This window comes from Salvelinus alpinus, chromosome 12, assembly GCF_045679555.1.
Source record: "Salvelinus alpinus chromosome 12, SLU_Salpinus.1, whole genome shotgun sequence".
Taxonomy (NCBI): domain Eukaryota; kingdom Metazoa; phylum Chordata; class Actinopteri; order Salmoniformes; family Salmonidae; genus Salvelinus; species Salvelinus alpinus.
This window is the reverse complement of record NC_092097.1, coordinates 56,633,000-56,659,662: the sequence shown is the minus strand read 5'-3', so window position 1 is coordinate 56,659,662 and position 26,663 is coordinate 56,633,000. Positions and strand designations below refer to the sequence as shown.

The 26,663-nt window shown below is 44.7% G+C and overlaps 1 protein-coding gene across 2 annotated transcripts in view; it reads left to right on the top strand.

Moving 5' to 3' along the window:
* rnf123 (ring finger protein 123) overlaps window positions 1-26,663 on the top strand; it is a 283,644-nt gene that overhangs the window by 40,008 nt on the left and 216,973 nt on the right. For both annotated transcript variants that reach the window (XR_011667296.1, XM_071336894.1), the window contains exons 21-23: window positions 18,095-18,195; window positions 20,362-20,554; window positions 20,897-21,042. Coding sequence is in view for 1 of the 2 variants with exons in the window: in XM_071336894.1 (XP_071192995.1) it covers window positions 18,095-18,195; window positions 20,362-20,554; window positions 20,897-21,042 (440 nt within the window). In the remaining variant the exon portion in view is untranslated. The remainder of the gene's footprint in view (window positions 1-18,094; window positions 18,196-20,361; window positions 20,555-20,896; window positions 21,043-26,663) is intronic.

Below are 26,663 nucleotides of genomic sequence, written 5' to 3'. Positions count from 1 at the left end.
TGAAGCTAGCATTCGGAAAAGAGTTCTGAAGCTAGCATTCGGAAAAGAGTTCTAAAGCTAGCATTCGGAAAAGAGTTCTGAAGCTAGCATTCGGAAAAGAGTTCTGAAGCTAGCATTCGGAAAAGAGTTCTGAAGCTAGCATTCGGAAAAGAGTTCTGAAGCTAGCATTCGGAAAAGAGTTCTGAAGCTAGCATTCGGAAAAGAGTTCTGAAGCTAGCATTCGGAAAAGAGTTCTGAAGCTAGCATTCGGAAAAGAGTTCTGAAGCTAGCATTCGGAAAAGAGTTCTGAAGCTAGCATTCGGAAAAGAGTTCTAAAGCTAGCATTCGGAAAAGAGTTCTAAAGCTAGCATTCGGAAAAGAGTTCTAAAGCTAGCATTCGGAAAAGAGTTCTAAAGCTAGCGTGATGAAAAGAGTTCTAAAGCTAGCATTTGGAAAAGAGTTCTAAAGCTAGCGTGATGAAAAGAGTTCTGAAGCTAGCATTCGGAAAAGAGTTCTGAAGCTAGCATTCGGAAAAGAGTTCTGAAGCTAGCATTCGGAAAAGAGTTCTGAAGCTAGCATTCGGAAAAGAGTTCTGAAGCTAGCATTCGGAAAAGAGTTCTGAAGCTAGCATTCGGAAAAGAGTTCTAAAGCTAGCATTCGGAAAAGAGTTCTAAAGCTAGCATTCGGAAAAGAGTTCTAAAGCTAGCATTCGGAAAAGAGTTCTAAAGCTAGCATTCGGAAAAGAGTTCTAAAGCTAGCATTTGGAAAAGAGTTCTAAAGCTAGCGTGATGAAAAGAGTTCTAAAGCTAGCATTTGGAAAAGAGTTCTGAAGCTAGCATTTGGAAAAGAGTTCTGAAGCTAGCATTCGGAAAAGAGTTCTAAAGCTAGCATTTGGAAAAGAGTTCTAAAGCTAGCATTCTGAAAATGTGGTTTTGACCATGGATGTACTTGGTTTGATAAGGAAATGTGTTAAGTTCACCCACTTTCAGGAAATATATCAGCTCAAGACAAGTTGTCAAATCCCTCTGACACAGCATTGTAGAGAAATGGCTTTGAGAGAATAGAGGCAAATCTGAAATGTTCCCGATTCCCTATGAAATGCACTTGTTTTGGCCCGAGACACATACAGTAGTGCAGACTTAGTGTTTTTTGAGGTCGTTCCGGGTTTGAATATTAAAAATAAATAAATCATGGGTTTTAGTGCATTTAACATAAAAATAAATGATTGTGTATTATATGGGTTTGAATGCTGTAACACAGAATAAAACTATTTAATAGAAGTCCCATAATGGTAGTGACTGCCCATTACTGCTTATCAGGAAGTGCATAGAGGATGTGCTTCCCGCTGTGATGATTACAACTTATCCTATCCAAAAACCCTGGATAGATGGCCGCATTTACACTAAACTGAAAGTGAGGACCACTGCATTTAACCACGGCAAGGTGACTGGGAACATGGACGAGTACCAACAGTCCAACTATGTCTTCCGTAAGGCAATCAGAGGCAAAACGACTGTACAAGGGGACAGTGGAGTCGCACTTCAACGACTAAGACACGAGACGTACAGTTGAAGTCGGAAGTTTACATACACCTTAGCCAAATGCATTTAAACTCAGTTTTTCACAATTCCTGACATTTAATCCTAGTAAAAATTCCCTGTATTAGGTCAGTTAGGATCACCACTTTATTTTAAGAATGTGAAATGTCAGAATAATAGTAGCGAGAAGGATTCATTTCAGCTTTTATTTATTTCATCACATTCCCAGTGGGTCAGAAGTTTACATACACTCAATTAGTATTTGGTAGCATTGCCTTTAAATTGTTTAACTTGGGTCAAACGTTTCGGGTCGCCTTCCACAAGCTTCCCACAATACGTTGGTTGAATTTTGCCCCATTCCTCCTCACAGAGCTGGTGTAACTGAGTCAGGTTTGTAGGCCTCCTTGCTCGCACATGCTTTTTCAGTTCTGCCCACACATTTTCTATAGGATTAAGGTCAGGGCTTTGTGATGGCCACTCCAGTACCTTGACTTTGTTGTCCTTAAGCTATTTTGGCACAACTTTGGAAGTATGCTTGGGATCATTGTCCATTTGGAAGACCCATTTACGACCACGCTTTAGATTCTTGACTGATGTCTTGAGATGTTGCTTCAATATATCCACATAATGTTCCATCCTCATGATGTCATCTATTTTGTGAAGTGCACCAGTCCCTCCTGCAGCAAAGCACCCCCACAACATGATGCTGCCACCCCCGTCCTTCACGGTTGGGATGGTGTTCTTCAGCTGGCAAGCCTCCCCCTTTTTCCTCCAAACATAAAGATGGTCATTTTGGCCAAACAGTTCTATTTTTGTTTCATCAGACCAGAGGACATTTCTCCAAAAAGTACGATCTTTGTCTCCATGTGCAGTTGCAAACCGTAGTCTGGCTTTTTATATGGTGGTTTTGGAGCAGTGGCTTCTTCCTTGCTGAGTAGCCTTTCAGGTTATGTCAATTAGTTCCTGCCAAGGCAGCAGCTACTCTTCCTGGGGTTAATTATGGATCCCCATTAGTACCTGCCAAGGCAGCAGCTACTCTTCCTGGGGGTTTATTATGGATCCCCATTAGTTCCTGCCAAGGCAGCAGCTACTCTTCCTGGGGGTTTATTATGGATCCCCATTAGTTCCTGCCAAGGCAGCAGCTACTCTTCCTGGGGGTTTATTATGGATCCCCATTAGTTCCTGCCAAGGCAGCAGCTACTCTTCCTGGGGTTTATTATGGATCCCCATTAGTTCCTGCCAAGGCAGCGGCTACTCTTCCTGGGGTTTATTATGGATTCCCATTAGTTCCTGCCAAGGCAGCGGCTACTCTTCCTGGGGGTTTATTATGGATCCCCATTAGTTCCTGCCAAGGCAGCGGCTACTCTTCCTGGGGTTTATTATGGATCCCCATTAGTTCCTGCCAAGGCAGCGGCTACTCTTCCTAGGGTTTATTATGGATCCCCATTAGTTCCTGCCAAGGCAGCGGCTACTCTTCCTGGGGTTTATTATGGATCCCCATTAGTTCCTGCCAAGGCAGCGGCTACTCTTCCTGGGGTCCAAACACATTAAGGCACTTATATTACAGATAAAACAGTACGTCATATAACATTATTACACCACTACATATCTACAATACAACATGTATAATACCACCACTACATATCTACAATACAAAATGTTTAATACCACCATACAACAATATTACTGTGTGTGTAGAGTGCATGTGCTAGCGGTTGTGTGTGTCTGTTACTTTGTGTATCTTCACAGTCGCCACTGTTCCATAAGGTGTATTTTTATCTGTTTAAAACAAATTGGATTCAACTGCTTGCATCAGTTACCTCATGTGGAGTAGGGTTCCATGTAGTCATGGCTCTATGTAGTACTGTGCGCCTCCCGTAGTCTGTTCTGGACTTGAAGAGACCTCTGGTGGCATGTCTTGTGGGGTATGGATGGGTGTCTGAGCTGTGTGCTAGTAGTTTAAACAGACAGCTCGGTTCAACATGTCAATACTCCTTACAAATACAAGTAGTGATGAAGTCAAGCCACTTTGAGCCAGGAGAGGTTGACATGCATATCGTTAATGTACATTTAAGGGCCAGGCGTGCTGCCCTGTTCTGGGCCAATTGTAATTTTCCAAAGTCCTATTTTGTGGCACCTGACCACATGACTGAACAGTAGTCCAGGCGTGACAAAACTAGGGCCTGTAGGGCCTGCCTTGTTGACAATGCTGTTAAGAAGGCAGAGCAGCGCTTTAGTATGGACATTTTACAAACCAGGGTTACTCCAAGCAGTTTACTCACCTCAACTTACACATTTTCCACATTATTTAGTTGAGTTTTAGTAAATGATTTGTTGCAAATACCATGCTTTTAGTTTTTGAAATATTTAGCACTAACTTATCCTTGCCACCCATTCTGAATCTAACTTCAGCTCTTTGTTAAGAGTTGCTGTCATTTCAGTCACTGTAGTAGCTAACGTGTATAGTGTTGAGTCATCCACATACATAGACACTCTGGCTTTACTCAAAGCCAGTGGCATGTCATTAGTAAAGATTGAAAAAGTAATGGGCCTAGACAGCTGCCCTGGGGAATTCCTGATTCTACCTGGATTATGTTGGAGAGGCTTCCATTAAAGAACAGGCTCTGTGTTAGACAGGTAACTCTATATCCACAATATAGCAGGGGATGTTTTTTATTTATTTTTTATTTTATTTCACCTTTATTTAACCAGGTAGGCCAGTTGAGAACAAGTTCTCATTTACAACTGCGACCTGGCCAAGATAAAGCAAAGCAGTGCGACTAAAACAACAGAGTTACACATAAACAAACGTACAGTCAATAACACAATAGAAAAATCTATGTAAATGTAGAAGATTAGGGAGGTAAGGCAATAAATAGGCCATAGTCCACATATTCTAGGTCAGATCCGTCCAGAGTAGTGATGCTAGTTGGGCGGGAGGGTGCGGGCAGCAATCGGTTGAAGAGCATGCATTTAGTTTTACTAGCATTTAAAAGCAGTTGGAGGCCACGAAAGGAGTGTTGAATGGCATTGAAGCTCGTTTGGAGGTTTGTTAACAGTGTCCAAAGAATGGCCAGAGGTATACAGAATGGTGTCGTCTGCGTAGAGGTGGATCAAAGAATCACCAGCAGCAAGAGCGACATCATTGCTATAAACAGAGAAAAGAGTCGGCCCAAGAATTGAACCCTGTGGCCCCCCCATAGAGACTGCCAGAGGTCCGGACAACAGGCCCTCCGATTTGACACACTGAACCATGCGAAGCAGTCATTTGAGAAACCAAGGCTATTGAGACTGCCGATAAGAATGTGGTGATTGACAGAGTCGAAAGCCTTGGCTTGGTCGATGAATACAGCTGCACAGTATTGTCTCTTATCGATGGCGGTTATGATATCGTTTAGGACCTTGAGCGTGGCTGAGGTGCACCTATGACCAGCTCGGAAACCAGATTGCGTAGTGGACAAGGTACAGTGAGATTCAAAATGGTCGGTGATCTGTTTGTTAACTTGGTTTTAGAATATTTTAGAAAGGCAGGGCAGGAATGATATAGGTCTATAACAGTTTGGGTCTAGTCTCCACCTTTGAAGAGGGGGATGACCGCGGTAGCTTTCCAATCTTTGGAGATCTCAGACGATACGAGAGGTTGAACAGGCTAGTAATAGGGGTTGCAACAATTTCGGCGGGTAATTTTAGAAAGAGAGGGTCCAGATTGCCTAGCCCAGCTGATTTGTAGGGATCCAGATTTTGCAGCTCTTTCAGAACATCAGCTATCTGGATTTGGGTGAAGGAGAAGCGGGGGGGGAGCTTCGGCAAGTTGCTGCGGGGGGTGCAGAGCTGTTGGCCGGGGTTGGGGTAGCCAGGTGGAAAGCATAGCCAGCCGTAGAAAAATGCTTCTTGAAATTATCGACTATCGTAGATTTATTGGTGGTGACAGTGTTTCCTATCCTCAGTGCAGTGGGCAGCTGGGAGGAGGTGCTCTTATTCTCCATGGACTTTACAGTGTCCCAAAACGCTTTGGATGTGAAGCCATAACACATACGTTTTTCCATCAGCAGACTATGATCAATAATGTTATAAGCCGTATTGAAGTCTTAACAAAACAGCCCCCACAATTTTTTTATCAATTTCTCTCAGCAGATCATCAGTCATTTGTGTTAGTGCTCTGCTTGTTGATTGTCCTTCCCTATAAGCACGCTGAGTCTGTCAGTTTGTTTACTGTAAAATAGCATTCACCACTTCCACTCTGCCCACACAGACCGAACAACTATAACGCCATACTACATCGCACAGTTCCGGGTTGATTTGATTGATCTCAAGTGACACTTCGCATTGCGCTTACAGAACATTGGTCAATTAGTAAAAATAAATAAATACGAAGATAACATTTTGGTTAATCACTTAGCACTATATAGAGCCCCACAGTGGACACGTCGTAATACTCATAAAACCTAGCAATCACAGAACTGGTTCCAATCATTTTTTTTCAAAAAAAATTTAATGACCATTTCTAACAAGATCTGTGTTAAATGGAGGCTTACCCTGGCGTGACGTTTTGATAACTGTTTAAATCTCTCTCAGACAAGGTGACTTTTATCAATACAGTGGTTCCGGCTTTAAAAGTTGCGTCATACTGCAGCACACCTTGCGGGCTGCTGCAGCATTCTGTGGCACGTTATTTAATTGTCAACCACTTTTTCTATTAATGCAAGTTAGTGCTAGTTTGACCACCAGAGGGCATCTTTGAGAAGCATTTGATAGTCTTCCATATTGGTATTACCAGAGAATTTAAAACCTTTCCTGTAATAACATAGTATTTGGGATTGATTTGAAGAAATTTGGCTTAATTAATATTATGGTGTTTCTATTCTGAGAAAAACGAAACCCTGGAATGGAAAATATGGCGCTGTACAACGTGACGGTCGGGAGTAGACTACATGATTGGAGGATTCTACGTTGTTTGCCTTCATTAGACAACTTTGTTCCAATATTTCTGTAAATCAGTGATATTTATTCCCATAGTAATTTGTCATGGATCCGTAACTAAATCAACATCTGCATTTTGAAAGAGTATTTTTATCATTATTTTATTAACGAAAGCAATAAAGATGCTGAAGAAATACAGGACTGTACAATATGCGTTTACATTTGGGATTTGAAAGCATTTTGAAGTTATAAGCCACCTTCATTTGTTTATTAGGCTACTGTGCAGTGTGACAAGTAAACATAGTGTAGTAAACATGGGAAAGTGCTTAATTCCTTACATAAGAGAGAGCAGGCCATGTTCCCGGTGACCTCAAGTACTCATTAACGCTGTCTTTAATGCTTTTTCGTGTTGCATCAGTCATGGACAGAAACTTCTGAGAAATAGACTCCAATTAAGCCTTCTTGTTTGTAAAATTAAAATTGCATTGCTCAACTGGTGTAGGTTTTCTCCATCTGTTGGTGTGCAAAACTTGCATAACATGTTAGCTATATTTTCAGCACCAGGCACTGTTCACCTCCTATTGATTGCGCTGCGGTTGCTGCCAGTTTTTTAAATGTAACCTTTATTTCACTAGGCAAGTCAGGTAAGAACAAATTCTTATGTGCAATGACGGCCTACCCCAGCCAAACCCGGATGTCACTGGGTCAATTGTGCGCCGCCCTATGGCACTCCCAATCACGGACAAACATTATCAAGAACGTCTAGCTTCGCCAGGTTAGCTAGCTATTTAACTAGAAAGCTGGACTTGTTTTTATAAATTGTATAAATTAAATCATGCAATTTACAATGGCTACATTAGACAGTATCGTCCAGATCATTATGGGCCCTTGTGAGTGACGTGAATCTTGAGACAAGCATTTATAGTTCTGTATGATAGCCACATTAGCAGCTAATTAGTGTTACATTTTTGGGAGGTAAATACAGGCGACTATATTGACAAAAGTCCCCGAGAGATTTACACTGTTATCAAAGCGTCACGCCAGGGTACACGAAACAACGGCCCTTTTATTTGAAGTGCTTCTAAAATCCACATGAATGGTGGAAAAACGATTTGGAACCTTTTCCTTGTGTGACTGCTAGGTTTTATGGGTGTTATGACTCATACTGTGGTACTCTATAGGGAATAGTGTGCTGCCTATGAGAACCACTAGAGGGAGATGTAATCTTTGTCCTTCCCTACCACTAACTGCCTGTTTCCAGCTCTATAGATTAGTCTAACAGTGACTTTTACTGCTTTAATCTGAGGCCTTGTGGAAAGCTTGATTTAAAAAAAAAAAGACATCATTCTGTGAACTGTAAGTACAATGGACAATGAAGTGCTCTTATTTTAGTGCTTGTCAGAAGCCTTGTGGATACACAGGAAGTGGTTGTTGTGATCATCTTTGACAAGTTTATATGAGGATATTGATTTTTATGATGGTAGTATTTAGGCTGCGTGGTGTGGTGAAACAGAGTTCCTGTCTTAGTGCCTTGATAGCCAAGGAGAAGAGTAGAGTGGAATATCTTGTACTCCCTTTTAATGAAATGAGCTGAGCTTTTAAATCTTGTCTGTTTTTTTTATTTTTCCAATGTGTTTATTCTTCCAGGAAAACTGCCCGGCTGCATTGATTTTGTGTTGTGAGGAAACGAGCAGGTCCGTTTGACAGCTGGCTGAGTTTCCAGGGTTCCATGGCCGTTGATTTAGAGGGAACGTGTGGTGGGGTCTGTAGGAGGGTGTGTGCATGGCGGGGTCTGTAGGGGTGTGTGTGTGTGTGTGTGTAAATGCCTACTCATGCTGTTGCATGTGTTTATAGACTCTTAACTGGGTATGTAACTAAGACCTCATATCATGCCTCATACTTCAGAAACACTGCTACTTCTCTTTCATCACTCTCTTTCGCTGAGTGAAAGCCTGCTCCCCTCAGTATCTTCTCTACCTACCTGTCTTTATGCCAGGCCTCTCCCTACCCTCCTGTACGTTTCACTCAACCCCAGCTGTAACTAGCTTGGTTCAGCTCATCAACCAGCTAATTATTAAAATGAGTTGTGCTAGATTAGGGTTGGATTCAAGTTACAGGACATTAGCTCTCCAGGAACAGGGTAGGAGTGAAGATACAGGACGTTAGCTCTCCAGGAACAGGGTTGGATTCAAGTTACAGGACGTTAGCTCTCCAGGAACAGGGTTGGAGTGAAGTTACAGGACGTTAGCTCTCCAGGAACAGGGTTGGAGGGACGTTACAGGACGTTAGCTCTCCAGGAACAGGGTTGGAGGGACGTTACAGGACGTTAGCTCTCCAGGAACAGGGTTGGATTCAAGTTACAGGACGTTAGCTCTCCAGGAACAGGGTTGGATTCAAGTTACAGGACGTTAGCTCTCCAGGAACAGGGTTGGAGTGAAGTTACAGGACGTTAGCTCTCCAGGAACAGGGTTGGATTCAAGTTACAGGACGTTAGCTCTCCAGGAACAGGGTTGGAGAGAAGTTACAGGACGTTAGCTCTCCAGGAACAGGGATGGAGGGACGTTACAGGACGTTAGCTCTCCAGGAACAGGGTTGGAGTGAAGTTACAGGACGTTAGCTCTCCAGGAACAGGGTTGGAGTGAAGTTACAGGACGTTAGCTCTCCAGGAACAGGGTTGGATTCAAGTTACAGGACGTTAGCTCTCCAGGAACAGGGTTGGAGAGAAGTTACAGGACGTTAGCTCTCCAGGAACAGGGTTGGAGGGACGTTACAGGACGTTAGCTCTCCAGGAACAGGGTTGGAGGGACGTTACAGGACGTTAGCTCTCCAGGAACAGGGTTGGATTCAAGTTACAGGACGTTAGCTCTCCAGGAACAGGGTTGGATTCAAGTTACAGGACGTTAGCTCTCCAGGAACAGGGTTGGAGTGAAGTTACAGGACGTTAGCTCTCCAGGAACAGGGTTGGATTCAAGTTACAGGACGTTAGCTCTCCAGGAACAGGGTTGGAGAGAAGTTACAGGACGTTAGCTCTCCAGGAACAGGGATGGAGGGACGTTACAGGACGTTAGCTCTCCAGGAACAGGGTTGGAGTGAAGTTACAGGACGTTAGCTCTCCAGGAACAGGGTTGGATTCAAGTTACAGGACGTTAGCTCTCCAGGAACAGGGTTGGAGAGAAGTTACAGGACGTTAGCTCTCCAGGAACAGGGTTGGAGGGACGTTACAGGACGTTAGCTCTCCAGGAACAGGGTTGGAGTGAAGTTACAGGACGTTAGCTCTCCAGGAACAGGGTTGGAGTGAAGTTACAGGACGTTAGCTCTCCAGGAACAGGGTTGGAGAGAAGTTACAGGACGTTAGCTCTCCAGGAACAGGGTTGGAGTGAAGTTACAGGACGTTAGCTCTCCAGGAACAGGTTTGGAGTGCCCTGCTCTAGGGAGTAGAGATGAACATTAGCGCTCTAGCTACAGTATATATGGTACAATGCATAACATTTCCTGTGAGATCAAGGAAAGAGTTAACTTTGCTTTAATTGCACACGGCCCTTGTCAAATAAATGTATGAAAGAACTACCAAATCATCCCCATTTTTGTATTCATTTGGTGGTTTCTGGTTATCGTAGTTTGGTGAAGAAAGCATGTAACATTCATCTACCTGAGACTGTCTTCCATGTGTGTTTTTTTTTTGCATTTAAGTTTTCTTTTTTACCCCCTTTATTTCTCCCCAATTTTTCGATCTTGTCTCATTGCTGCAACTCCCCAACGGGCTCGGGAGAGGCGACGGTGGAATCATGCGTCCTCTGACCCGTCTAATCGCGCTCCTTAACACCCGCCAGCTTAACCCGGAAGGCCAGCCGCACCAACGTGTCGGAGGAAAACCCCGTTCAACTGGCGACTGGGATCAGCCCGCAGGCACCCGGCCCTCCACAAGGAGTCGCTAGAGTGCGATGAGCCAAGTAAACCCTCCCCTAGCCCGGACGACGCTGGGCCAATTGTGCGCCGTCCTACGGGACTCCCAGCCACGGCCGGGGTTGTGGCACAGCACGGGATTGAACCCGGTCTGTAGTAACCCGTCTAGCACCGTGTGAGTGTGTTTTTCCCATCTCTATCGGGATCAGAATAGAAAAAAGGGGAAACGGTGAAACATTTATACTGTAGCTTCCATTTGTTGAATCAGACAATGTCCTATTGAGTCTTCTGATGACGCTGGAGAATAACAGATGTTTTTGAACCGTCTGCCTGAACCTCTTTCATCATAGAAGTTCAAACACTACCCATCTGGCTTCAGGTGTAATGCTATGGCATGAGGCCTGAGTTTCGTCTCAAATCACACCCTATTGCCTATATATAGTACGTTTTAATATTAGCGCACTAGGCTATATAGGGAATAGTGTGCCTTTTGGGATGTAGTCCTAGTGTGTTGCTGTGTGTAACAGCAGCTGGTTACATCACCCCACTGCTTCCAACATCGTCCTAATGTTTCCCAGCAGCCTCCCATCCAGACTAAACGGTCATTCAAATGGGATACGTTGGCAAGGGAGAGGGAATTAGAAGCGGAGTTTGGGACAGGAAGGACAATATTGAATGTATACAGGGAAGGGCAGTAGTGAATACACATCTACGGTGATTCATATAGAAAGATACTGAACAAAAATATAATCGTAACATGCAGAAATCACTAATAGGGATGTAAAGAAATGTTGAGAGAAACAAGCTTTTAGTGCGAATGGAAAATATCGGTGATTGTTTTTTTCAGCTCATGAACTATGAGACCAACCTTTTACATGTTGCATTTTATATTTTAGTTTAGTGTAACATGATGTCATGTTGAGCTGACCCAGGAGATGGTAGTAGTGATTAACATGAGGTCATGTTGAGCTGACCCAGGAGATGGTGGTAGTGATTAACATGAGGTCATGTTGAGCTGACCCAGGAGATGGTAGTAGTGATTAACATGAGGTCATGTTGAGCTGACCCAGGAGATGGTAGAAGTGATTAACATGAGGTCATGTTGAGCTGACCCAGGAGATGGTAGAAGTGATTAACATGAGGTCATGTTGAGCTGACCCAGGAGATGGTAGAAGTGATTAACATGAGGTCATGTTGAGCTGACCCAGGAGATGGTGGTAGTGATTAACATGAGGTCATGTTGAGCTGACCCAGGAGATGGTAGAAGTGATTAACATGAGGTCATGTTGAGCTGACCCAGGAGATGGTGGTAGTGATTAACATGAGGTCATGTTGAGCTGACCCAGGAGATGGTAGAAGTGATTAACATGAGGTCATGTTGAGCTGACCCAGGAGATGGTGGTAGTGATTAACATGAGGTCATGTTGAGCTGACCCAGGAGATGGTAGAAGTGATTAACATGAGGTCATGTTGAGCTGACCCAGGAGATGGTGGTAGTGATTAACATGAGGTCATGTTGAGCTGACCCAGGAGATGGTGGTAGTGATTAACATGATGTCCAGTTGAGCTGACCCAGGAGATGGTAGAAGTGATTAACATGAGGTCATGTTGAGCTGACCCAGGAGATGGTGGTAGTGATTAACATGAGGTCATGTTGAGCTGACCCAGGAGATGGTGGTAGTGATTAACATGATGTCCAGTTGAGCTGACCCAGGAGATGGTAGTAGTGATTAACATGAGGTCATGTTGAGCTGACCCAGGAGATGGTGGTAGTGATTAACATGAGGTCATGTTGAGCTGACCCAGGAGATGGTGGTAGTGATTAACATGAGGTCATGTTGAGCTGACCCAGGAGATGGTGGTAGTGATTAACATGAGGTCATGTTGAGCTGACCCAGGAGATGGTGGTAGTGATTAACATGAGGTCATGTTGAGCTGACCCAGGAGATGGTGGTAGTGATTAACATGAGGTCATGTTGAGCTGACCCAGGAGATGGTAGTAGTGATTAACATGAGGTCATGTTGAGCTGACCCAGGAGATGGTGGTAGTGATTAACATGAGGTCATGTTGAGCTGACCCAGGAGATGGTGGTAGTGATTAACATGAGGTCATGTTGAGCTGACCCAGGAGATGGTAGAAGTGATTAACATGAGGTCATGTTGAGCTAACCCAGGAGATGGTAGAAGTGATTAACATGAGGTCATGTTGAGCTAACCAGGAGATGGTGGTAGTGATTAACATGAGGTCATGTTGAGCTGACCCAGGAGATGGTAGAAGTGATTAACATGAGGTCATGTTGAGCTAACCAGGAGATGGTGGTAGTGATTAACATGAGGTCATGTTGAGCTAACCCAGGAGATGGTGGTAGTGATTAACATGAGGTCATGTTGAGCTAACCCAGGAGATGGTAGAAGTGATTAACATGAGGTCATGTTGAGCTAACCAGGAGATGGTAGAAGTGATTAACATGAGGTCATGTTGAGCTAACCAGGAGATGGTGGTAGTGATTAACATGAGGTCATGTTGAGCTGACCCAGGAGATGGTAGAAGTGATTAACATGAGGTCATGTTGAGCTAACCAGGAGATGGTGGTAGTGATTAACATGAGGTCATGTTGAGCTGACCAGGAGATGGTAGAAGTGATTAACATGAGGTCATGTTGAGCTAACCAGGAGATGGTAGAAGTGATTAACATGAGGTCATGTTGAGCTAACCAGGAGATGGTGGTAGTGATTAACATGAGGTCATGTTGAGCTGACCAGGAGATGGTAGAAGTGATTAACATGAGGTCATGTTGAGCTGACCAGGAGATGGTAGAAGTGATTAACATGAGGTCATGTTGAGCTAACCCAGGAGATGGTAGAAGTGATTAACATGAGGTCATGTTGAGCTAACCAGGAGATGGTGGTAGTGATTAACATGAGGTCATGTTGAGCTGACCAGGAGATGGTAGAAGTGATTAACATGAGGTCATGTTGAGCTAACCAGGAGATGGTGGTAGTGATTAACATGAGGTCATGTTGAGCTAACCAGGAGATGGTAGAAGTGATTAACATGAGGTCATGTTGAGCTAACCAGGAGATGGTGGTAGTGATTAACATGAGGTCATGTTGAGCTAACCAGGAGATGGTGGTAGTGATTAACATGAGGTCATGTTGAGCTAACCAGGAGATGGTGGTAGTGATTAACATGAGGTCATGTTGAACCAGGAGATGGTGGTAGTGATTAACATGAGGTCATGTTGAGCTAACCAGGAGATGGTGGTAGTGATTAACATGAGGTCATGTTGAGCTAACCAGGAGATGGTAGAAGTGATTAACATGAGGTCATGTTGAGCTAACCAGGAGATGGTGGTAGTGATTAACATGAGGTCATGTTGAGCTGACCAGGAGATGGTAGAAGTGATTAACATGAGGTCATGTTGAGCTAACCAGGAGATGGTGGTAGTGATTAACATGAGGTCATGTTGAGCTAACCAGGAGATGGTAGAAGTGATTAACATGAGGTCATGTTGAGCTAACCAGGAGATGGTGGTAGTGATTAACATGAGGTCATGTTGAGCTAACCAGGAGATGGTGGTAGTGATTAACATGAGGTCATGTTGAGCTAACCAGGAGATGGTGGTAGTGATTAACATGAGGTCATGTTGAGCTAACCAGGAGATGGTGGTAGTGATTAACATGAGGTCATGTTGAACCAGGAGATGGTGGTAGTGATTAACATGAGGTCATGTTGAGCTAACCAGGAGATGGTGGTAGTGATTAACATGAGGTCATGTTGAGCTAACCCAGGAGATGGTGGTAGTGATTAACATGAGGTCATGTTGAGCTAACCAGGAGGTGGTGGTAGTGATTAACATGAGGTCATGTTGAGCTAACCAGGAGATGGTGGTAGTGATTAACATGAGGTCATGTTGAGCTAACCCAGGAGATGGTGGTAGTGATTAACATGAGGTCATGTTGAGCTAACCAGGAGATGGTGGTAGTGATTAACATGAGGTCATGTTGAGCTAACCAGGAGATGGTGGTAGTGATTAACATGAGGTCATGTTGAGGCTAACCCAGGAGATGGTGGTAGTGATTAACATGAGGTCATGTTGAGGCTGACCAGGAGATGGTGGTAGTGATTAACATGAGGTCATGTTGAGCTAACCAGGAGATGGTGGTAGTGATTAACATGAGGTCATGTTGAGGCTGACCAGGAGATGGTGGTAGTGATTAACATGAGGTCATGTTGAGCTAACTAGGAGATGGTGGTAGTGATTAACATGAGGTCATGTTGAGCTAACCAGGAGATGGTGGTAGTGATTAACATGATGTCATGTTGAGCTAACCAGGAGGTGGTGGTAGTGATTAACATGAGGTCATGTTGAGCTGACCAGGAGATGGTGGTAGTGATTAACATGAGGTCATGTTGAGGCTGACCAGGAGATGGTGGTAGTGATTAACATGAGGTCATGTTGAACTGACCAGGAGATGGTAGTTCCCCTCTATATATATCCTCTTTAATCTAGTTTGACATTACATCTACAATGAACAAAAATATAAACGCAACATGGTAAGTGTTGGTCCCATGTCTCACGAGTTAAAATAAATGTTTTTTTTTCTTTCACGTTGTGAACAAATTTGTTTAAATCCCTATTTGTGAGCATTTCATATTTTGTCAATATAATCCTTCCACCTGACAGGTGTGGCATATCAAGAAGCTGATTAAACGGCATGATCATTACACAGGTGCACCTTGTGCTGGGGACAATAAAAGGCCACTCTAAAATGTGCAGTTTTGTCACAACACAATGACACAGATGTCTCAAGTTTTGAGGGAGCGTGCAGTTGGCATGCTCTAACCACTAGGTTACCAGTAGGAGCAGCTCAACCACTTTAGTGGAGGAGGAGGAGCTCAACCACTTTAGTAGAGGAGGAGGAGCTCAACCACTTTAGTGGAGGAGGAGAAGGAGCAGCTCAACCACTTTAGTGGAGGAGGAGAAGGAGCAGCTCAACCACTTTAGTGGAGGAGGAGAAGGAGCAGCTCAACCACTTTAGTGGAGGAGGAGAAGGAGCAGCTCAACCACTTTAGTGGAGGAGGAGAAGGAGCAGCTCAACCACTTTAGTGGAGGAGGAGAAGGAGCAGCTCAACCACTTTAGTGGAGGAGGAGGAGCAGCTCAACCACTTTAGTTGAGGAGGAGAAGGAGCAGCTCAACCACTTTAGTAGAGGAGGAGCAGCTCAACCACTTTAGTAGAGGAGGAGCAGCTCAACCACTTTAGTAGAGGAGGAGGAGGAGCAGCTCAACCACTTTAGTAGAGGAGGAGAAGGAGGAGCAGCTCAACCACTTTAGTTGAGGAGGAGAAGGAGGAGCAGCTCAACCACTTTAGTAGAGGAGGAGCAGCTCAACCACTTTAGTAGAGGAGGAGGAGGAGGAGGAGCAGCTCAACCACTTTAGTAGAGGAGGAGCAGCTCAACCACTTTAGTGGAGGAGGAGCAGCTCAACCACTTTAGTGGAGGAGGAGAAGGAGCATCTCAACCACTTTAGAGGAAGAGGAGAAGGAGCAGCTGGCTGGTGATGGATTGTTTTGGACGTGGGCTGAGTACCAAATGGCACCATAGTTCCTTGATAGTGCACTACTTTTGATCAATGGCTATAGAGCCATTGAAAAGTAGTGCACTGTGTAGGGAATAGGGTGCGTTTTGGGACTCCACCTCCCTAATGTAATGGACTGGATTTGAAGCTACAGTAGGTTAGGACCTGGATTCATCAGCGGCAGCATCAGTAGCCTCCCCGCCTGGCCATGAACAACGTGTCCCCTCTGTTCCACAGTACTGGGAGGTGGAACCCGGCCCTGCATACACCTCTGACCAGTTCTAGATTTATAGATACGTCCTCTGATCTGATTTTTAATAGACTTGTAGATTTACGATGGTTCTGGGTGATCAGAAGTGTAAACAACAATATCCAGACACTTAGAGGTCAGCACTGACTGTAATGAATTCTCTATATCACCATAGCAATCAACCTATCAACATCACTAGACTGTCACAATAATGACTGTAATCAAATGGCTACCCGGACTATAGACATTGTGTGCCCCCCTCCCACCCCTCTTTTACACTACTGCTACTCTATGTTCATCATATATGCATAGCCACTTTAACCATATCTACATGTACATACTACCTCAATCAGCCCGACTCACCGGTGTCTGTATGTAGCCTCGCTACTGTGTATAGCCTGTCTTTCTACTTTTGTTTTATTTCTTTACTTACCTATTGTTCACCTAATACCTTTTTTGCACTATTGGTTAGAGCCTGTAAGTAAGCATTTCATTGTAAGGTCTACACCTGTTGTATTCAGCATTTCACTGTAAGGTCTACTACACCTGTTGTATTCAGCATTTCACTGTGAGGTCTACTACACCTGTTGTATTCAGCATTTCACTGTGAGTTCTACTACACCTGTTGTATTCAGCATTTCACTGTGAGGTCTACACCTGTTGTATTCAGCATTTCACTGTAAGGTCTACACCTGTTGTATTCAGCATTTCACTGTAAGGTCTACTACACCTGTTGTATTCAGCATTTCACTGTGAGGTCTACTACACCTGTTGTATTCAGCATTTCACTGTAAGGTCTACACCTGTTGTATTCAGCATTTCACTGTAAGGTCTACACCTGTTGTATTCGGCGCACGTGACAAATAAACTTTGATTTTGTATTTCTTTGTCCACGTTGGGTCTTCCAGTACTTTCTAATTCCTATCTCTATAAGTTTGGTCACTCCGCCTCCTCAAAGACACTCAAAGTTGTCCCTTCCTTTTTCAGTCCGTTTTCCTCTTTAGTGGGCAGAACTGTTTGTGCTGGGCATGAGAGGGTAGCTTCCTGGTGGTCAGAGCTGTTTGTGCTGGGCATGAGAGGGTAGCTTCCTGGTGGTCAGAGCTGTTTGTGCTGGGCATGAGAGGGTAGCTTCCTGGTGGTCAGAGCTGTTTGTGCTGGGCATGAGAGGGTAGCTTCCTGGTAGTCAGAGCTGTTTGTGCTGGGCAGGAGAGGGTCGCTTCCTGGTGGTCAGAGCTGTTTGTGCTGGGCAGGAGAGGGTAGCTTCCTGGTGATCAGAACTGTTTGTGCTGGGCAGGAGAGGGTAGCTTCCTGGTGGTCAGAGCTGTTTGTGCTGGGCAGGAGAGGGTAGCTTCCTGGTGGTCAGAGCTGTTTGTGCTGGGCAGGAGAGGGTAGCTTCCTGGTGATCAGAACTGTTTGTGCTGGGCAGGAGAGGGTAGCTTCCTGGTGGTCAGAGCTGTTTGTGCTGGGCAGGAGAGGGTAGCTTCCTGGTGGTCAGAGCTGTTTGTGCTGGGCAGGAGAGGGTAGCTTCCTGGTGGTCAGAGCTGTTTGTGCTGGGCAGGAGAGGGTAGCTTCCTGGTGGTCAGAACTCGTTTAAACATTCTAATGGTTTGAAACCAAAGATAATGGAGACAGGATACAGCCTGCCTGGAGACAGGATACAGCCTGCCTGGAGACAGGATGCAGCCTGCCTGGAGACAGGATGAAGCCTGCCTGGAGACAGGATGCAGCCTGCCTGGAGACAGGATGCAGCCTGCCTGGAGACAGGATGCAGCCTGCCTGGAGACAGGATGCAGCCTGCCTGGAGACAGGATGCAGCCTGCCTGGAGACAGGATGCAGCCTGCCTGGAGACAGGATTACCTGCCTGGTAATGAAGTTGTATTATGATGTAATTGTTGTGCTGTGTTTGTCTGTTTGTGCTTCTAGATGACCTGGCCTCCAAAGCCAACATCCTCATGGACCCAGCTGAGATCCAGGCTACCTCTATGGATGATTTGGATGAGGAGGAGGAGAGTGGCTCAGCTCAGGTACAGACTAAGGTGTTATCCTCCACACTCATGTTCTTGGAAATCGTCCACTTAGACCCTATAATTTTTATTTGATTATGACTTGATTCCACCATATTGGTGTTGTCAAGTCTAAATTCTCCCTTTTTGGTTACAGCGTTATAAATCACATTTTATTTGTCACGTGCCGAATATAACAGGTGTAGACTTTACCCATGAAATGCTTATTTACTGGCCCTTTCCCAATAATGCAGAGTTAAAAAGTAAGACGAATTCTAATAATTACCAAATAAGAAAAAATATGAAATAGTAACACAATAAAATAACAATGAGGCTATGTACAAGGACTACCGGTAGCGAGTCGATGTGCAGGGGTACCGGGTTGTAATGAGGCTATGTACAAGGACTACCGGTACCGAGTCAATGTGCAGGGGTACCAGGTAGTAATGAAGTAATGCACTATGTGGTCAGAAGTATGTGGACACCCTTTCAAATGAGTGGATTCAGCTATTTTAGCCACACTCGTTGCTGACAGGTCTATAAAATCGAACACACCGCCATGCAATCTCCATAGACAAACAGTTGCAGTAGAATGGCCCATACTAAAGAGCTCAGTGACTTTCAACGTGGCACTGTCATAGGATGCCACATTTCCAAGTTTGTAAAATTTCTGCCCTGCTAAAGCTGATCCAGTCAACTGTAAAGGCTTTTATTGTGAAGTGGAAACGTCTAGGAGCAACAATGGCTCAGCTGCGAAGTGGTAGGCCACACACGCTCACAGAACGGGACCGCCGAGTGCTGAAAAAAAGTCATCTGTCCTCGATTGCAACACTCAAGTTCCAAACTGCCTCTGGAAGCAACGTCAGCACATAAACTGTTTCCATAGCCAAGCCTAAGATCACCATACGTAATACCAAGCATTTGCTAGAGTGGTGTAAAGCTCGCCGCCATTGGACTCTGAAGCAGTGGAAACGCGGTCTCTGGATTGATGAACCACGCTTCACCATCAGGCTGTCCGACGGACGTTTCTGGGTTTGGTGGATGCCAGGACTACACTACCTGCCCCAATGCACAGGCCTAATCGTCCCACATCCAGGGTCCGACCTCACTAATGTTCTTGTGGCTGAATGGAAGCAAGTACCCGCAGCAATGTTCTAACATCTAGTGGAAAGCCTTCCCAGAAGAGAGGAGGCTGTTATAGCAGCAAAGGGGGCAGCAACTCCATAATAATGCCCATGATTTTTGAATGAGATGATTCGACAAGCAGGTGTCCACATACATTTGGCAATGTAGTGTATGTAAAAGTGACTAGACAATCAGGATAGATAATAAACCGAGTAGCAGTAGTATGTGTGATGGTGTGGGTGGAGTCCGGTGTGGGTGGAGTCCGGTGTGGGTGGAGTCCGGTGTGGGTGGAGTCCAGTGTGGGTGGAGTCCAGTGTGGGTGGAGTCCAGTGTGGGTGGAGTCCAGTGTGGGTGGAGTCCAGTGTGGGTGGAGTCCAGTGTGGGTGGAGTCCAGTGAGGGTGTGGGTGGAGTCCAGTGCAAAGAATGATGCAAAAAAGGGGGGGGTCAATGTGAATAGTCCGGGTAGCCATCTGATTAACAGCAAGTCAGTAATGAACCAATTATTATTTACAATGGGTTAGGCCTAACCCGGACGACGCTGGGCCAATTGTCCGCCGCCCTATGGGACTCCCGATCACGTCCGGTTGTGATACAGCCTGGAATCGAACCAGGGTCTGTAGTGATGCTTCTAGCACTGAGATGCAGTGCCTTAGACCGCTGCGCCACTCAGGAGCCCCAATATGACTGTATTACCATGTGTTTTAACAGTGTCTCTTCCTTTGTTGTTACAGAGGCCTTTTGGAGTGGTGAAGATTTCGTTTTTTAAATTTATTGATCCTTTATTTAACTAGGCAAGTCAGTTAAGAACAAATTCTTATTTACAGTGACAACCCACTGTTCCCCGGTAGGCCAACTGCCTTGTTCAGGGGCAGAACGACAGATTTTTACCTTGTCAGCTCGGGGATTCAATCTAGCAATCTTTCGGTTACTTGGCCCAACGCTCTAACCACTAGGCTACCTGCCGCCCCGTTATACAGTGATGGGTGACTTACTGTAATTATACAGTGTTACCAACATGTCTCTATGTATTGCAACGCTTCAATGTCTCTGTCCTATAACAGAGGCCCTTTGGAGCGGTGGCTATGGGTGGTGCCCTGGCCAGACCCAGCTGGCTCAGTTCTCCCACTCTGGGCCGAGCCAATCGTTTCCTGAGTACTGCTGCTGTCAGCCTCATGACTCCCAGGCGACCCCTGGCACCCCCGGAGAAAGTTAAAGTTCGCACCCTGGCCGTGGAGCAGAGGACGGAGGAGGACAGTGAGTGGCTTTTACCTTTGAATATACATGGAGGCGTATTGAGAACATTTATCTCTCTTTCTCCGTCTCTCGCTCTCTCCGTCTCCGTCTCTCGCTCTCTCGCTTTCTGTCTTTCAACCACCACTGTAAATATAGAGTTTAGTCGACAGATGTCAAGGCTAAAGTACAGAAAATCTAGTGGGATGCCAATTATCTGCGGATGAGTGTGAAAATCTATTCCTCACCTCTAGAAATGGTCTAGTACTTTTTGACCTATTATTACCTGGGTGTCTGGTTATTGTACTGAACAGAACACCAGGTTAGGAACATGATGTTTTCTTCCCTTCCCTTCCTCTCCTCAAGTCGAGGGAAGCCATGGTAACGATGGCCTGTTGCTGGGGCGACCGTTGGAAGAGCCCGACCATCCAATCACAGAGAAGTCTCTGCTGGAGATTTTGGATGGGATTGTGATGATGTACAACCTGAGTGTTCATCAACAGCTGGGCAAGGTAAGAGGCTGAAGGCGTCCGTCTGCTGGGCAAGGGAACCTGGTCTAAAGTAGTGCACCGTTGGGGTCTGGGAATAAAGTAGTGCACTATAAAGGGAATTGAGGGATCTGTTGAGGTCATTCAATACGGAACCGTAATGGAGCCGTTGTGTTGAGATTTGAAATGCTCTCTAGGTAAGAGGTTGAGGTGTAATTGTGTCCACTGGAGACCATTCAATAGGAGAAGATGGTAGGGGGGCATTCAATAGGAGAAGATGGTAGGGGGCCATTCAATAGGACCGGGGGCTAGGGGGCCACTCAATAGGACAGGGGGGTAGGGGGGCATTCAATAGCACAAGGTGGTAGGGGGCCATTCAACAGGACAAGGTGGTAGGGGGCCATTCAATAGGACAAGGTGGTAGGGGGCCATTCAATAGGACAAGGTGGTAGGGGGCCACTCAATAGGACAAGGTGGTAGGGGGCCACTCAATAGGACAATGTGGTAGGGGGCCATTCAATAGGACAAGATGGTAGGGGGGCCATTCAATAGGACAAGATGGTAGGGGGCCATTCAATAGGACGAGATGGTAGGGGGCCATTCAATAGGACGAGATGGTAGGGGGCCATTCAATAGGACAAGATGGTAGGGGGCCATTCAATAGGACAAGGTGGTAGGGGGCCATTCAATAGGACAGGGGGCAGGGGGCCATTCAATAGGACAAGGTGGTAGGGGGCCATTCAATAGGACAAGATGGTAGGGGGCCATTCAATAGGACAAGGTGGTAGGGGGCCATTCAATAGGACAAGATGGTAGGGGGCCATTCAATAGGACAAGATGGTAGGGGGGCCATTCAATAGGACGAGATGGTAGGGGGGCCATTCAATAGGACAAGGTGGTAGGGGGGCCATTCAATAGGACAAGGTGGTAGGGGGCCATTCAATAGGACAGGGGGGTAGGGGGGCATTCAATAGGACAAGATGGTAGGGGGGCCATTCAATAGGACAAGATGGTAGGGGGCCATTCAATAGGACAAGATGGTAGGGGGCCATTCAATAGGACAAGATGGTAGGGGGGCCATTCAATAGGACAAGCTGGTAGGGGGCCATTCAATAGGACAAGATGGTAGGGGGCCATTCAATAGGACAAGGGGGTAGGAGTCCATCCAATAGGACAAGGGCACAGCCAGGGTAACCGTTGTGTAGTTCAGATTGGTTAACGTCTCTTAAGTGAAGTAGTCAACAAACACAAGGTCACACACAGGCCTTGGTTCAGGTACTCTTTGAAATCCTTTCAAATACGTTACTTGTGCTTTATTGAGTTGTCATATGGAACCAATAGAATAGCCCTGTATGTTCAAACCATGTCCATCTCCAGGGTCCAGCAAACTCTATTTGAACCCCGGTATGGATGGACACATGGGAGGTGTTTATTAGGATCCCCAGTAACTTTTACAGAGGCAGCAGCTATTCTTCCTGGAGTCTACACAAAACATGAGATGTATGGACACACCTACTCATTCAAGGGTTTGTCTTTATTTTTACTTTTTTCTACATTGTAGAATAATAGTGAAGACATCAAAACTATGAAATAACACATATGGAATCATGTAGTTGCCAAAAAAGTGTTAAAGAAATCAAAATATATTTTATATTTGAGATTCTTCAAAGCAGCCACCCTTTGCCTTGATGACATCTTTGCACACTCTTGGCTTTCTCTCAACCAGCTTCAGCTGGAATGCTTTTCCAACAGTCTTGGAGTTCCCACATGTGCTGAGCACTTGTTGGCTGCTTTTCCTTCACTCTGCGGTCCAACTCATCCCAAACCATCTCAATTGGGTTGAGGTCGGGTGATTTGTGGAGGCCAGGTCATCTGATGCAGCACTCCATCACTCTCCTTACACAGCCTGGAGGTGCGTTTGGTCATTGTCCTGTTGAAAAACAAATGATAGTCCCACTAAGTGCAAACCAGATGGGATGGCATATCGCTGCAGAATGCTCTGGTAGCCATGCTGGTTATGTGTGCCTTGAACTCTAAATAAATCACCAACAGTGTCACCAGCAAAGCACCATCACACCACCACCTCCATGCTTCACGGTGGGAACCGCACATGCAGAGATCATCCGTTCACCTACTCTGCGTCTCACAAAGACACGGCGGTTGGAACCAAAAATCTCAAATTTAGACTCCTCAGACCAAAGGACAGCTTTCCACCGGTCTAATGTCCATTGCTCGTGTTTCTTGGCCCAAGCAAGTCTCTACTTCTTATTGGTGTCCTTTAGTAGTGGTTTCTTTGCAGCAATTTGACCATGAAGGCCTGATTCACACGGTCTCCTCTGAACAGTTGATGTTGAGATGTGTCTGGTACTTGAACTGTGGTGGCATTTTTCTGCTTTACCAAATGAGGAGAGTTACAAACTACACACCAGTCAGTTAAACTTAAATTACATCTTTAATAATAATAAGAGCTTTGCAATAGCCTTTTTTGACTTTCAATGATGCGCTATCTCTAATGAACCATTGAAAGTGACTACAGAAAATTACAAAGATCTTTTATAGCCAAGATACACCCCTCTCAACCTACATGACGAACCACAGATCTTAGGAACTCTATACAAACAAACCTTTACTTGAGAAAGGAGTATCCCTTAGCCAGATAGCATTCGCTATAAATTTTCACTCAGTTTGGTCTCTAAAACAAGGTTCTAATCTCGTTCCTGGTACTTCATAGCACAGAACCATTACCTCATGTTATCTGGAATGCTCTTTAGGTTTTATCACCCAACGACATCGTAAATCTCCTCTGTCAGTGCTATCTCATAGAGGCCCATCCTCAGTGGAACACACACACACAATAGTCTATTCTGTCGAATGTAACAACTATTATAATGTAATACAAGCATTATAACATAATCTTACAAGCATTATAACATAATCTTGCAATTTTCCACGACAGAACTCTGTGAAGCATTTATTTGGGCTGCAATTTCTGAGGCTGTTAAGTCTAATGAAGTTATCCTCTGCAGCAGAGGTAACTCTGGGTCTTCCTTTCCTGTGGTGGTCCTCATGAGAGTTTCATCATAGCGCTGGATGGTTTTTGCTGCTGAACTTGACGAAACTTTCTGTTCTGGATTGACTGACCTTCATGTCTTTAAGTAATGGAGTGGCTTTAGGTCATTTTGCTGTTTACTGTGTAATTGGAGATGAAAGGTAGTTCCATGTGATCATGGCTCTGTATAATACTGTGAAGGGAGTTCCATGTGATCATGGCTCTGTATAATACTGTGAAGGGAGTTCCATGTGATCATGGCTCTGTATAATACTGTGAAGGGAGTTCCATGCTGTCATGGCTCTGTATAATACTGTGAAGGGAGTTCCATGCGGTCATGGCTCTGTATAATACTGTGAAGGGAGTTCCATGCTGTCATGGCTCTGTATAATACTGTGAAGGGAGTTCCATGAGTTCATGGCTCTGTATAATACTGTGAAGGGACTTCCATGAGATCATGGCTCTGTATAATACTGTGAAGGGAGTTCCATGTGATCATGGCTCTGTATAATACTGTGAAGGGAGTTCCATGTGGTCATGGCTCTGTATAATACTGTGAAGGGAGTTCCATGCTGTCATGGCTCTGTATAATACTGTGAAGGGAGTTCCATGCTGTCATGGCTCTGTATAATACTGTGAAGGGAGTTCCATGTGATCATGTCTCTGTATAATACTGTGAAGGTAGTTCCATGTGATCGTGTCTCTGTATAATACTGTGAAGGGAGTTCCATGCTGTCATGGCTCTGTATAATACTGTGAAGGGAGTTCCATGAGTTCATGGCTCTGTATAATACTGTGAATTTGTTTTTGGACTTGTGTACTGTGAAGAGGCCCCTGGTGGCATGTTTGGTGGGGTATCTATGGATGTCTTGAGCTGTGTGTTATTTGGTTATGCAGACTGCCATGCATGTTGTTAGTTCTGTGTGTGCGGTTAAGAGCAAGGTGTGCTGCTCTGTTTTGAGCCAGCTGTAGATTTGCTAGGTCATTCTTTACTGCACCTGACCATATTACCTGACAGTAATCAAGATGGGACAAGATCAGAGCCTGATCAACTAGTACAGCTGAGCAACGTGTCAAGCACAGACCATCTTTTTTATAACAGACATACTTCTCCCCATCGTAACAACTTTGCCAATATGAATTGACCATGATAATTATCTTCCTCAACTTGCTCAATGGTCACACTATTTATACATATATTGATTTTTTTTTTAACCTTTATTTAACTAGGCAGGTCAGGTAAGAACAAAGGTTTATTTACAAGGATGGCCTACCCCTGGCTAAACCCAGACGACGCTGGGCAAATTGTGTCAGTAAATATTGAGTGCCCTTCTCTATATGCATACTGAAAGTCAGTAGGTAACTTGTTCTCTTAAAAAAAAAAAAAATAGCATTGTATTTATTCGAACACAATTCTCTCTATCAGGCAGCAAACTGTGATTGGGCGGCTTTCAGAGCCAGCAAAGGGTGCTTTTGCTATTTTTAGGTTGTGGAATTACTTTAGCTTCCAACCAAGCCTGTGTACACACACACACTCTCCTTTAGGCTTTGGTTAAAGATACAGCGAATAGTCTGTTCTATTCTTAGTTTCCCGTGAAGGTTGTTTATACCTGGTGGCTCATCATTATCGATGCATAACAATAGTTTTCCCACCTCTCCCACACTGACCTGACCAAATTCAAAACAGCAATCCTTCTCTATCCTTTAATAGGTATTTTATACAAAATTATGATGGTTCAATGTTGTCATTTCACTTCTGTGTTTTTCCACTGTCCTAGTGATCATTGAAATGATTGCCAATATGGAATGGTTTTCCTATAAATGATCCGTCCTTGACAAAATCAGCTTCAATGAACGACGGAGATTGGGTTTTCTGCCCATGATATCATTTAAGATACTCCAAAGTATTTTTTTCCCCCTTTGTGTTTTATGTCATTTATCTTCGGTTTGCTAATATACTTTATTCTTGTTGTTACATTTAGTAACAACATTTATCAATGTACAGTACGTCAACCAATCAGCTGAGCAACCTGACTTGTTTGACACAAGTCTTTTGCATCATTTCTTTGAGTTCTACAATGTTTCAATTCATCGTCAATCCAGGGTTCTGGGACCAGGATGAATATGTATGAACTTTCCAATTTGTAAGTCGCTCTGGATAAGAGCGTCTGCTAAATGACTTAAATGTAAATGTAATGTTCTGTTCGTTTCTTAACAGGTGCATGCTGGTCAACATTTGCCATGAATCATTTTACTTCCAGGTGTGCGTCTGGATCCTCTTCCTCATACACATCAAACCAACATACACATGTTTTACATATTCAACAAAAATAATCCTGAGAACATTTTGTATGATCTCCTTATAAATGACTTTAGGCCTAGTCTTTTGGTATTTTGGCTTTCCTTGTTATTGCTACAATGTTGTGGTCACTCTGATCACGTGTGGTCCTCTCCTCATCCTCCTCATCCTCCTCTTCTTCATGTAGGGGTCTATCCTGTGATCTATCTGCTGTACCACATTCCTCTCTCGTTCTTCAGGAGTGAGTTCCCAAACCAAATAGATGAGTCATTTAATCACTTCTTTCCTCTCGTTGTC